General features: G+C 39.2%; 1 protein-coding gene across 8 annotated transcripts in view; it reads right to left on the bottom strand.

Moving 5' to 3' along the window:
- Positions 1-1682: 1682 nt before the first annotated feature.
- LOC110945855 (protein unc-93 homolog A-like) overlaps positions 1683-14511 on the bottom strand; it is a 31529-nt gene continuing 18700 nt past the window's right edge. For 5 of the 8 annotated variants that reach the window (XM_051960779.1, XM_051960778.1, XM_051960782.1 and 2 more), the window contains exons 3-9: positions 12472-12653; positions 11300-11529; positions 9759-9884; positions 7081-7292; positions 5883-6018; positions 5667-5798; positions 1683-3485 (exon numbers count right to left, since the gene is read on the bottom strand). In XM_051960779.1, the coding sequence (XP_051816739.1) occupies positions 3196-3485; positions 5667-5798; positions 5883-6018; positions 7081-7292; positions 9759-9884; positions 11300-11529; positions 12472-12653 (1308 nt within the window). In that variant the 3' untranslated portion in view covers positions 1683-3195. The remainder of the gene's footprint in view (positions 3486-5666; positions 5799-5882; positions 6019-7080; positions 7293-9758; positions 9885-11299; positions 11530-12471; positions 12654-14511) is intronic. The other 3 variants (XM_051960783.1, XM_051960784.1, XM_051960785.1) reach the window with 1 other exon arrangement.

The following is a 14511-nucleotide window of genomic DNA, read 5'->3' as shown; positions in this document are numbered from 1 at the left end:
AGCAAAGGAGAAGTGCTCACTGTCACAGATTTAGACAGATTTGTGAACAATATTTGAGAGAAAAGGTGATATTGTGTATGTGGAAAAAGTTTTAGATCTTTGAGTTCATCTCATAAAAAAATGGGAGCAAAAACAAAAGTGTTGCGTTTATATTTTTGTTGAGTGTACTTGGCTAGAATATAAAGTGAAGACCCAAAGGAGAGACAACAACACTTTCAGTAAATTCAAACAAACTGTTTTTTACCGCTTTTTTACACTCAATTTAATTTTTTCTTTTATTTTTTTGACAGATTTGACCTATTGTGTTAAGCTGAAGTTTTGTTTTTGCCTCATTCACTTCTATAATTACACGTTTCACAGACTGAACTGCTGCTAAAATTGTAACTTCACTGCGATGATGACAGAATGTTGAAAGCCCGACTGAGATAACATTAACTTATCAGGTTTTGGCAATGTTTAGTTTGTTGTTTCCAGCTGTTTGTAAGAGTCTTTCTCTGAGTTTATTACCCGCTTACAGCATCAGACAGCAGCAGGATCCATATGAGCAACTCTAAAGAGAGACAGCTGCTTCATTTACACACAACACAGCAATAACTCCATTAACTTCTTGTCATTGTACATTAAGAGATGGAGACAGGATCAGCGAGTCACACGGTATTTTCTTCACCTCAGACAGGTCAGCTGTCAAATCAAATCACAGTTTATCAGCCGCAGTTAAATCATTTGTTACAAAGTGGCTGTCCTCAGGCTGAGTTATGAGCTCCAATACAGATATTTTGATTTTACTGTCAGTAAAAGTTTGATCTCCTCCCTGAAGTCAAAAAGATTTTTTTGTCATATTAAGTGTTTAACTATGAACATTTTTCCTTTTCGCATTCTCACAGCGGTGTCACGATTTGCAGTAGAGGCATTATTGTGTGTACTGATGCCACAGAAAGTGGCCTCTCTAATCATTAATATAACTCCCAAAATTTGGCATCAAGTAAATGAATAGCATTGAAAACACATTTAAAGTTAGGTGACTATTCACATCGTCTTCACCTTGTATGTTATGTTACCTTATAAGTGTTATGAGATGAGATGTTATTTGGGAATTGATCTGACCATAAGGTGCTGTAGAAAGATAAATTACACATGAATTTTTGTGGTTTCAGGAGGTTTTCAAGATGCCATTAAAAAGTTTTCGACTACACCATCCTGATTATTGTAAACTCGCCTTTTACTATTATTCTGCTATGGGACTTTATAAGGAACCTAATTTCCCAAGACACACCCCTGCATCTTCTGGCCTATTTATACTGTTAATTTAACCAAATTACTATAACATTAAATTTCTTTTTAAAAGAAATTAAGAATCATATGCTTCTCCATCTACACAGTATCCCTGGTTACTGCTTCGATGCAAATCCTGGTTTCCAGCAAGTTACGATCATTTGTGTAAGAAGGGGTGGGATTAGATCATCTTCAGCTTCTTCGCGCTGTTTTTTGACCAAGTTATTCATTGTCTTTTGCTGTTTTCTTTTCATGTTGAAATGTTTAAAATAAACTTTTAAAAAAATCCAATCAAAAAAATCCAAAAACCTTTCTTGTTCCTGCTATGGTTGTTGTCATTGTCATCTCATGAGTCACCAACGTGTTAAACTAATGTGTAAAAGCTGAACAAGACGCCTTTGACAGAGTGCTTGAAGTATTCATTCATTTAATTCTGCAGTTTTCAACTGTGAAGATTAACATGAGATTTCAATTATATACACGATGTACAGTAATTCAGTTTTATTTATATAGAGCCAATTACAGTCAAATTGTCTCGAGAAGTTTTACAGAACCCATATGCCTGACCCGCAGAGCAAGCCCAAAGGTGGCAACAAAAACACCCTTTTAACAGGGAAAACACCTTGAGCAGAACCCGGCTCTATATGTGGGAGCACCCATCTGCCTGCTGGCCAGGCAGGCTGAGAGGGGCTAGAGAGGTAGAGAAGGGGAGGGACAAGAAACATATAACACAACTGAATCCATGTATCATATGCTAGATGATACATACAAAGTAGAAGCTAACATTGAAACTGATTCATAGTTTACTGTTACGGTGTACAGCTCCGACATTAAATATCCTACATATATAGCTGGTAGTAAAATACAAACAGTGTGTAGATGATCATATCAAGTATAGTAAGGGCGATGCAGAGCAGATTGGTGGAAATGGGCAGCTGGAAGCAGTGGGCTGGAGGAAGGTCAGCAGCAGAATCCCACAGTGGACATGATGGGACAGCAACCACAGATCAGAAGCATCCAGCTCTGGGACCAGGGACACTTGGAGAAAGAACACAAGGGGAAACAGAGTGAGTGTAAAGCAATATCGGTGCATATATTCAATATAAAGGTAGATAGAGAAAGGCTCAGTGCATCAAGAGAGGTCCTCCAGCAGCCTAGGCCTGTAGCAGCAGAACTAAGGGATGTCCAAGAGGAAGACTCCAGCTGACCCCCTCAGGGTCGCCCAAGTCAGCCCTGACTATAAGATTGTCAAAAAGGAAGGTTTTAAGCCTTGTCTTCAAAATAGAGAGGGTGTCTGCCTCCTGAACCCAAACTGGGAGCAGGTTCCACAGGAGAGGAGCTGATAAGCGTTTTGGTAGAGTAACATTTGAAACAGAAACAGAAAATAGGGAAGTAATGCTGTTTTATAATCAGAGAATATCTGGTGCCTTAAAAATCAATCACATCCAGATACAACAGTCCTTACTGATGTCGTTGTTTCTCTCTCTCTAGATTCCAGTCTACTAACTTATTAAGTAATACATGTAACAGATCAGATACCACACTGACAATAAAAGTAGCAATAAAATCGAGTGGACAAGATTATTTGTTACAACAACATTTACTTAGTGAGACTGTGAAGTCCCAGTTTTCCCAACACATGATCTACAACATCAACAGGGCTCACATAACAAAATATTTAAGCGCTACAAGGCTAGCCTCAGCTTTCTGCAGGCAGTACGAATAAAAGATAAAGTCTGTGTCAAGTAAAGTTTGACAGAAGTCACCAGACTCCTTATTGTCCCTTTAAAATCTATCCTTCATTCTCATCATGTATTTATTTAATGTGACATTTATGTCATTTGAACATTCGGCGCCAGACACCTGATTAGCAGTTTGAAGGCCAGACTGAGATTTAAAAACAAAACAAGCACAAAAAGTCTCTTATATTTCTGTCTGACAAATGATTGTGTTCTCATCTGTTTCAGTGGTTTCTTTGTGACTCTGGTAGGTCGTCTGTTCAATGGGCTTTGTGGGATGCTTGTGTTCGTAGTACTCCACTATGGGGTAAGTGACGACCGTCAGCACTAGAACAGCCAGCAGGATGTACAGTTTGTATTCCAGACACAGGAAGGTGCTGTAGGCGAAGGCGATCACGAAACCAAGCGACTCCCACATCTTGTAGTTGGAAAATGCAGCCTCTTTGTCCTGCGGGAAGAGGACGCCATAAAGAGCTGCAAGACATCAACATAACTTAGATTAATGAGGTCCAACACTCATAAACATTTGTATCATGTGTGATCATTAAACTATTTTACAATCACAATAATGAAGAGACAAAGCAACAGTGTGGATTTAATGATTTTCCTCCCACTAAAGATTATGGTACGCAGAATTAAAATGGTTTATCTTCAAGGAAGTATGGAGTACACGTGTAAATTTCAGTTTTAGATTTGCTGATGTGAGTTTGATATTTGTTGAGGAAAGATCCATAGAGAAGAAAATCAGTTTTGTCCTCTAGGGAGTTAGAATTACAAATACAAGTAATGATTGTTTACATGTTGATTGTTTATCTTTGAGGATAGTTGATTAGTTATTTTTTCTGTAAAATGTCAGAAATTGGTGAAAAAATGTGTGTTCTCCAAAGCCGAGATGACATCCTCAAGTGTGTTTTGTCAACAAACCAAAAAATATTCAGTTTACTGTCATAGAAGAGGAAAGAGACCAGAAAATATACATATTTAAGACACTGGAATCAGAGAATTTAGACTTATTTTTTTATTTTTCAAACCAGTTAATCGATTATTAAAATAGCTGGTGATTAATTTAATATTGATGATCAACCATAGCAGCACTAGTATGAATATCTGCAAATATAATTGAAATCTTGATTATTTTTGAGAGAAGTAGCGGTAATGGCCAAAAATAATCTCCATGATAAATGCCACTCGCTGGCTTTTTCCTGAGCTTTCAGTCACTTTTCATAGTCACCATCAGCTGATGGCTTAGTTTTTAAGGAGATGATTCAGTTTTCATTGCTCTATGTGCAAATTATTTTTAGCTAAACTTGTGTTATGGCTCAAAGGATGGTAAAGTTGGTTATTCTGTCCAACACCTTAATCGAGACCAAATCATAGAAATCAGTTCAGTCGCTGGTATTCAGAGGATGAACCCTAATGACTCTGGTGATCCCCGTAATTTTCTCTAGCACTATCAGAATCTTTAAATGATTTGGTTTATAAATCTCTGTGCCAATTATTTTAAGTACAGATATTAACATTCATGTTCCCCTGAAGATAAACTGTAATAGCTCGCCACATTTCCATCTTTGCCAGCATGGTTGGAGCACACTGAGGAGCTGAATGAAACGATTATATTATTATATAACGGTTACTACTACCTTGCATGGCAGCTTCCGCCATCTGTGTGTGAATGGGTGAATGTGAAGTATAATGTAAAGCGCTTTGGGTATCGTTTCAGGTACAGTAAAAGCGCCATATAAATACAGACCATTTACCATTTACTATTTTGATTATAACTGATTTACAATATGATTTTGCAAAGGGTAAATGGCGGTTTAAAGTTTGAATCTGTAAGTTTTAAATAACGTTAGATTAGCAATTTTGTAATTGCATAGTTTCAAGGAGTGATTTTGATTTAAAATTGATGAATCGCTCAGCACTACTATGAATTTTCATAAATTTCATTGCAATCTTATTATTATCAGGATACATTATATCATCTCCACTGTTGTGTTTGTTACTCCACCAAGGAGTTATGTGACAATTGGCGTCTGTCTGTCTGTCTGTCTGTCTGTGTGCAACATTACTCAAAAACGGACTGACGGATTTGGATGAAATTTTCAGGGAAGCTCAGAAATGACACAAGGACCAATTGATTTGGTTTTAGCAGTGATGCGGCTTATAGTCTGGATCCACAGATTTCTTAAAGATTTCCATATCATTGTGAGATAGCAGCACAGTGTCACTGTAACTATGACAACAAGTGAACACTACATCAGCTGCCTGCTGACGATCACATCATTGTGATCCTACTACAAATCCACCACTGCGGACTTATCAGGACTTATCAGTTGGAAGTGATACAAGGAACAGTTGCTTACATTGTGGGGGTGTTTCCAAGTCCCATCAATTCCCGCCACCCTCTACATATTTAGGTCACGCGATTTAGTATCTGTACACAACGTAAACATGTATAACACATGCCTGTGCTTAGCAGAAGGTCATTTTGCTTGTGGGTACATCTATATTAAAGGGTCACACTCTATATTGTCATGATTTCTAATCATCAATAACTAATAAGCAAATGCTGCATTTCTGACAATGCCATATAGAGGAATGAGCAGCCTTGGCGGAGTACTGCACTCTATCATGGACCTGACTGGATTTTCTTACCATTGGTCTGAGTTTGCCAGATAGCGTCTGCCATACCCCACAGAGCAGGAAACACAAAAAAGACTGGCAGCTCGTCAGGGTGAGGTCTCCACAACAAGAGAGCGATTACACAGGAAAGGTTGGCAACTGCAGCTGTAAAACAAATAGTAAAATAATGATCTTCTTTAAAAGTGATCATTCATACAGCGCTTGAATAACTCTGAAAGAGATTTTTACCAAGACAGAAGAGTGTAGCTCTCCCAGTGTACTGAGCAAGTCTCCCAAACAGAAAAGAACAAACGGAGGTGGATGCTCCAAAACACATCATCACAAAGCCAACATAATGGATTCCCAAAGCACAAGTCACATAGTTCTGTAAAGAAACACAATAAATCATTATTAAACAGTTATTGAAACTGAAACAGAAGAAGATCATGTGACACCAAAAGATTCAGGTATTTTTCTCAGCTAAAGGAGAGAATATATTGAATTCTGACTGACTTGATCTCAAAACAAAATATTTTACTTTGTGTCAATGCTTGCTAATCATAGAACAGCTTGACAATATTTAAGGGGTTCATGTTTGCCAGTGGGGGCTGCACAGTAGGGTAATGCTTAGCACTTTTGCCTTGCAGCAAGAAGATCCCCAGTTCAAATCCTGGGGTGGGCCTCGGATCTTTCTGCATGGAGTTTGCATGTTCTCCCTGTGCATGCGTGGGTTTTCTCCGGGCACTCCGGCTTCCTCCCACAGTCCAAAACTAGACAAGCCCTCAGTAGATGGCAGAACCGCGCCATCTTCTGGCTGCCACTGTGCAGCCCCTACCGTCACACATGTAGCTTTTAGTGACCCCTGTGACCTGGACCTTGATCTGTTGACCTCTAACTCCACAACTGAGCATGGGACCTTAGACCGATCTTCAGTGCCAAGTTTGATCATCCTGACTTCAGCATTTGCAGAGATATCTGAACGGACATACACACATACTTACCCAGCCAGCCAGATACCGAAGCGAATGCTGTAACCCCGCTGACATGTACGTCAGGCGTGGTTAAATATGCTGAGGTTAATTGGTCACTCTAAATTGCCCATAGGTATGAAAGTGAGTATGACTGTTTGTCTGTATATGTAGTCCTGTGACAGACTGGTGACCTGTCCAGGGTGTCCCCTGCCTTCACCCGAGTCAGTTGAGATAGGCTCCAGCACCCCCCGCGACCCTAGTGAGGATAAAGCAGTGTATAGAGAATGGATGGATGGATGTATGTTTGTCAGTTTGTTAAAGACTTTCTCTGCCCTCTAGTGGTCAGCTGAACAAAGAATTAAAATGTGTAGAAATGCATTATATTCCTAAGCACTACTGTGTATGTTTTATCTCATTTACTGTCACTAAAATATGGCGAACATGGTCTCTGATTAATTTTTTGGAGCTCTTCTCACCTTAGTGTACTCCCCAGAAAGGAAGCTCTGCTCAAAGCCGCTGTACATGGTGAGAGGGATGAGCGTCAACAACCTCCAGTCCTTCAGGATCCTGAATGTGGCCAGAAATGTGTGACAGAACGGCTCTCTGTTCCCACGAAACTGGTTGGCCTGATCCCGGTCAATGTTGTCCAGAAACACGGCTACGATGATCATGGCCAGCACACCCACACCTGCAACATGGCACAGATAAGCCTCTTTCAGACATGCACTCCTATCTGTTAATCTGACAGCATGTGAAGGTATCGGCTTCACGTCTCAGCGAGGATCGTGCTCACTTTTCTGTAAAAGTTGTGACAGTGAATATTTCTGCATCACGTTCAACACAACTCAAGTGTAAACTGCATCTCACGACATTAAAAGATACGAATGTACAAGCAACCTAGTCTGAGTTCTATAAAGTGATGCAGAGATGGCTGTTTCCACATATTACAGTTTTTCTCGATAAAACAATAACTTCCATTCACTGCACACAGTCAACAACTGACTGCACACATTTCTCAAAAACAGGACTATGGCTGTCCAAATTTTGGACACTATTCATGGTTTGCACAGTTTCCAAAACTCTTGCACTATTTTCAAAAGACTGAACACGTTTTTTGCTCATTTGAACACACTTTTTCACTCATCGCACACATTTTTCTAAAAGTGACCACTGGGAAGCAGAATTGGGACACTGGTCCAACACTGCTGTCACAATTAAGACACAGCAGGTCAAAGCTGAAAACACTTTAGCCAATGAAGCGCACACTCTAAAACCTGCTGGGATGCAGAATTAGCTGTTCAGAGTGGATGAGGTCATATTGGAAGATGAGGACGTGGACGACCCAGACCACGACCAGAACCAGAACCAGAACCAGGATCTGCCCATGCACCTGATCCTGGACCAGTTTACATGGTAGGTAAATGTTGTTTGTCACTTACTGATGTGTCTATACAAGCAGTCAGAAATGTTCTGAGAATATTGTAAAAAAAAAATCTTATGTATAATTCTGGTTCACAAAGTGCTAGTGAAATTACAGAAAGTCTACAGGACTGACTTTTTCTCTGTTTCATGTGCGTTTGTTCCAGAGAGTTTTCAGTTGGATTCTGATGATACACATGAATGCATCTATGTGGATGAGGCTGGTTTCAACCTGGCCAAGAGGAGGAGAAGAGGGAGAAACATCATTGGACAATGGGCTACAGTCAACGTCCCAGGTCAGCGTGGGGCAACGCAACCCTCTGTTCTGCAATAAGCATGCAGTTCTGGGCCCATAGAACACCCAGCATTTGTTGACTTTCCTAGACGGACTTTGTGAGGGTCTACTGACATGGGTGCAGCAGGGCGTTTAGCAAGAATACACAGTTTTTGTTATTGTCTGGGACAATGTTAGTTTTCACAGAGGACGATTGGTGGTCGGATGAAAGGCTTCAATATGAACCCTCAAGTTATTGTGGTTTTTCTGCCTCCATATTCTCTGAATCCTATAGAAGAATTCTCTCTACATGGAGGTGGAAGGTATATGAGCAGCAGCCATACTTTGGGAAAGTCTCTTGCAATCAGTGGTCTTGGCATGTGGTGATGTTTCTGTTGATGCGGGTCAGGGCTGGATCAGACACACTAGGTCTTTCTTTCCACAGAAAACATCGCTTGTGATGTTGATGAGGTCCTGTGTCCTGACCAGGTTGAAAGAATTGATGCAGACGTGGTGTAAATATTTGCATACTGTACTGTGTACAATACAGGGCTGTATTTTTTTGTCTACCTTTATTTTGAAATGTACAGTCAGGCACTGACTGCAATGACCCCATCTAATTCATTTATAGGATGCATTTGTGTTTAAGTTGTCATTTTTTTTTTATGACTGTATAATTTTTTTTACACTTCATGTGAAAACACAGAGAGAACTTCAAAATTTGATGATAAAATGCGATTTTGACAGAAGTGTGCGGTGCTTTGTGAATTGTGTTAAAAAAAATAGTGTGCAATATGTTGGGAAATGTGTGCTATTTTTCAGGAACAGTGTCTTATCAACTGATAAAAACTGTAATATGAATGTGACATACACTACGGTTCAAAAGTTTGGGGTCATTTAGAAATGTCCTTATTTTCTGAAAGAAAATACATTTTTCAATGAAGATAACATTTAATTCATCACAAATACAGTCGAGACATTGTTAATGTGGTAAATGACTATTCTTCCTGGAAACAGCTGCTTTTTAATGGAATATCTCCATAGAGGTACAGACGAACATTTCCAGCAACCATCACTCCTGTGTTCTAATGCTACATTGTGCTAGCTAATGGTGCTAAAAGGCTAATAGATGATTAGAAAACCCTTGAATGAATAAAAGTGTGAGTTTTCATGGAAAACATGAAACTGTCTGGGTGAGTCCAAACTTTTGAATGGTAGTGTATATCCGAATGACATGATGCCGTCACTGTGAAACACCAACTTTCCATATCCCATGTCTGAACAGGGCTGTAGGTACAAAAGTATTATATATTAATGGGGACAAAGTGCGAGAATGTGCAGCTAGTTTTCATGAGATTTTTTCACATTAGCAAACAGATCATTTCCCGACTTCTTGTCCTTTTGCAAAGCTACTCTTTTCAGCTTGAAAATTGCCGTCTGTAAAGTCACAGTAAACTCTACCAATGTAGCATCCGACGAGCGTCCACACGAGTTTCTGTTCAGGCTTGATGGTGGTGCTGTTGCCAGAGATGTTAAGGCCACAGTCAGCTGCTCCACATGACAGCAGCTGCTCCTCTGGGATGATAGCTGTCAGGGGAAAAAGAAGAAAAGCAATTTATTAGAATAATGCAACTCGTCATCAAGAAAATAAAGCGATGAGGCGTACTGCAGCCAAAACAATAGTGTTTGTGTGTTTTGTTTGTACATACTTTACATAAAAAAGTCTTTAGCTAAATTCAAACCCATATAATAAATGATATTGAAAATCATCAGAAATAGTTAATTGCTAAAAAAAAACCAGCATCCAACAGTATTTTTGCTATATGTTTCCTTCTTTTTACAGTTTTCTTTGTTGATAAGACACTCTTCCTGAAAATAGCACACAATTCCCAACACACTGCACACTGTTTTCTTTATTTGAACACAATTCACAAAGCACTTTGTTGTCAAAATCTAAACTTTGTTTTCAAAATTAAGACACACGAACCAAAAGTAGGACACTGCACTGCTCAATACAAAACACTCCTCTCACTGTGTTTTCACCTGAAATGTAATAAAATGATTTAGTCCTCAAAAATGACAACTTAAACACAAATGCATCCTATAAATAATCCGAGGAGGACACTGCAATGCCTGACTGTACATTTCAAAATAAAAATAATGTTAGACAAAAAAAATACAGCACTGTATTGTCCACAGTACAGTATGCAAATATTTACACCACGTCTGCATCAATTCTTTCAGCCTGGTCAGAACACAGGACCTCATCAACATCACAAGCGATGTTTTCTCTGGAGTTAAAGACCAAGTGTGTCTGATCCAGCCCTGACATGCATCAACAGAAACATCACCACATGCCAAGACCACTGACTGCAAGAGATTTTCCCAAAGTATGACTGCCGTTTACAGTATTCTCAGAACTTTTCTGACTGCTTGAATTGTTCCAGTATAGACACGTCAGTAAAGTGACAAACAACATTTACATACCATGTAAAGTAAACCACAATCAACCTGAAACTTTTGGCTTTATGCACCATCCTAACCATCTGCTGACCTCAACAACAGCTTGCATTCTGAACAGCTAATTCTGCATCCCAGCAGGTTTTATAGTGTGCACTTCATTGGCTAAAGTGTTTTCAGTTTTGACCTGTTGTGTCTTAAGTGTGACAACAGTGTTGGAACAGTGTCCCAATTCTGCTTCCCAGTGGTCACGTTTAGAAATATGTGTGCTATGAGTGACAAAGTGTTTTCAAATGAGCAAAAAACGTGTTCAGTCTTTTGCAAAAAAGAGTGCAAGACTTTTGGAAACTGTGTGCAAACCATGAATAGTGTCCAAAATTTGGACAGCCAGAGTCCTGTTTTTGAGAAATGTGTGCAGCCAGTTGGCGGCTGAGTGCAGTGAATGGTATTTAGTGTCTTATCAACTGAGGAAAAACTGTAACACTTTGCCACTCAGCTCCTAGCACATCCTCAACCCAATACAGTTTCAGTGCTCTGCCTACCTATTTGGTTGTCCTGTCCAAATATCAGCGACGACATGAGGTTTCCCCACACGCCAGAGGACTGAAAGATGAAAAAGAAGATGCCGAAGTATTGGTTGATCACATCAGCGCCCTTTTTGCCGTCCTTGGCGGCCTGAACGTTCCCACAGATGGTGAGGTAGGTGCATTTAGCCGACCACAGAGGAGAGCCTCCCAAACCCAGGATCACTGAGGTGGGAATGAGGGTGTACCTGAGCGAGAGAGCAAGACAAAATTCATCTTAGCACCTGTTTTTACTTTTACTGCTGTGTCGCTTCCTTGGAATGCTTTTAAAAGATCAAATATAGAAATGTTAGTCGTCACTCTTCAGCCAGGATTAGCTGTGAGACTAATAGGAATGAAATATCTCAATTACTATTCAAAAGAGTGCGATGAAGTGTAGTGCAGATATTTTTACTGTCACTAGTAAGAGTATTATAACTTACATGATCCCCTGATTTTTTTATTTTAACCAAGGAATGTGGTGGAGTGATGTGACAACAGCGGGTGGTTTGTCTGTCTCTTTGTCTGTTCGCAACATTACTCACAAACACACAAACGGATTTGGATGAAATCTTCAGGGAAGATCAAAAATGGCACAAGGACCACATGATTTGATTTTGACAGTGATACGGCTTATAGTGTGAATCCACAGATGTGTTTTCTGTATCATTGCGAGATAGCGTCACGGCGTCACTGTAACAACAAGTGAACGCTACATCAGCTGGCTGCTGATGATCACATGATTGTGATCCTGCTTCAAATCCACAAATTTTCTGCAATTTCTTCTGACTGATGCAGAAATTGCAAAGCACTGAGGCACAAAAAACGAACAAAAAACAAAAACATTTATTTCAACTGTTTGAGTCGCTGCATTAAAGCCTGCTCAAGAGGCCAAAAGTGCCTCATCCTGCAGATCGGTAGTAGCTTATCCTTCATATTAGATATTTAAGTAAGTACATTTTTCGAAGTAAGAAGATACAGGTAGTTTAAATATTTTTGGTAATAAAGATGTGGATCCAATTTGTGTAATTTGATTCTGTTATCAAAGACAGTCTTATCGTGTCGCCCATAAACAGGACTGAAAATATCAAAAATGTCTAACAACAGTAAAATCACCTCAAGCCTGATTATTGGATTTCTTGATTGATTACCATCCTGGGTAGAGGTTTCCAAACGAGTAGGACAAGTAGCAGGCCATGGAAACAACAATGGTCCATTTACAGCCCAGATTTTTGATCATGATGGGAGGCAGGAACATGGAGGACACGATGATGGAGGCGTAGATGACGCTCAGAGACGCCACGCCCATCCCCTGCTCTGAATTCAGACTGCTCTGCACAGAGACGAGAACCACGAGTTCATTAGAACACAGTGCTGGTCAGGATCACTTTAAGATAAGATGCTTTAAGTTACTTTTACACCAGTGGGTTAAGGTTAGGAAGCAGACTGCACCAATTTGAAAGATAAAATCAGTAAAGAATGATTAGTGTTGCATTAGTGTTTTGACTTTCCCTGAACCAAAACTGACCTAAGCGAAGCTAAGACATTTTATGTTTGATGTCAGCTCTGAATATGATCTACCAGCAGATTTAGCTCAATTATATCTGTGTAAAGATATGAGACAAGTTCAGTTTCTTAATAATTGATCACATAAAAATTCAAAGTCTATTAGGTCAATGTCTATTATCAGGTTTATCTTCAGTCTGCAACGGAAGAATTGTTACATTAGGAGATGTGTAGGAACCTGCCGTCTCTCTGTCTTTTGTAAACTACAATACCAACTCAAATGGATTTAATTTTAACTCTCTGAACCTTTAATCAATTCCTAAATTACATCAAATATTGTAATTGTAATTCGAGTTCATGGTTATTACAGTTCAATAAAACAAAAGTAACACACAGGATTGCACTTAAATTTAATTTTGAATATTTACTTCACTTCAGTGATTTAATAATAAACACTTTACAAAAACCCTTCATCTTCACAAACTACCAAAAACAAGAATTTCACAGTGGCATAAATTATTAAATAGAAGGGAAAAGGGGTGCATCAAAAGAACCAATGCAACAAAGTAGAGCTCTAAAACTGAAAAGCAAATCTGTAAATCATATTATAGACTAGGGTTGCATAGTGGCCTAGTGGGTAGCGCTGTCGCCTTGCAGCGAGAAGATCCCAGGCTTGCGTCCCAGCTTTCCCAGGATCTTTCTATATGGAGTTTGCATGTTGTCCCTGTGCATGTGTGGTTTCTTTCTGGGTACTCCTCTCCTAATTAGTTTATCTTTAAGTGTCAAGGAGGGGATTTAGAGTTAGAGTGAAGCGAAGGAGTGTAGGGTTAGGGTTAGGAACAGGGATAATGTCCATGATGACTGGTTTTTAAAAACCTTCTTTTGTGAACACAGCAGAAGAATGAAACTTGGACCTATCCCCTATCCACACGGCCTTTCCAATAAGTCCACCAACTAATCAAGATTGGTATGTTTAGTGTGGTTAAATTATTTCCAGCAGATTACACTTCCAAATGGTATTTGGTTTGGGAGATATTCGCGACAATGTTCACCCATATGTTTTCAGTGGGAAACTGAAAATATTCCTAAGTGTTCCTCCAAAATGTACCCTACATACAGTGCTTGAGAGCAGTTTCATACTATTGTGAGCACAGCTATTGTTAATAAAAGTTATTTATTTACTTTAATATTACCAATATCATGGCATTTTCTATTCATTTTATTTAGTTACTATCATTCAACTTTTTTTTTTACAATGCTTCTGTAATATTATCTTTACATGTGCTTATTGTCTTTGGTTAACAATTAAGTAAAACTGATTAATTACACATTTTAAATAAATGTAATTTGATAAAATTGTAACGCAAGTCTGACAACTAAAATGTAACCCAATCCTGGTTACCTGTAATGATCAGATGAGGCACATTTTTAGGTCTTTTGTCTCATCATCAGTGATTAAAAAAAATCTCTTATTGAGTAACTTTACATGTTAACTTTACTTAAAGCTCCTGGATATTAGCTCCTACCTTTTTAACATACATCCATCCATTCTCTATACACCACTTTATCCTCACTAGGGTCACGGGGGGTGCTGGAGCCTATCCCAGCTGACTCGGGCGAAGGCAGGGGACACCCTGGACAGGTCACCAGTCTGTCGCAGGGCTACATATAGAGATGAACAATCA

Source organism: Acanthochromis polyacanthus, chromosome 16 (genome assembly GCF_021347895.1).
Source record: "Acanthochromis polyacanthus isolate Apoly-LR-REF ecotype Palm Island chromosome 16, KAUST_Apoly_ChrSc, whole genome shotgun sequence".
Classification (NCBI taxonomy): Eukaryota; Metazoa; Chordata; class Actinopteri; family Pomacentridae; genus Acanthochromis; species Acanthochromis polyacanthus.
The sequence above is the reverse complement of the archived record's forward strand: the minus strand, read 5'-3'. Positions and strand labels throughout refer to the sequence as shown.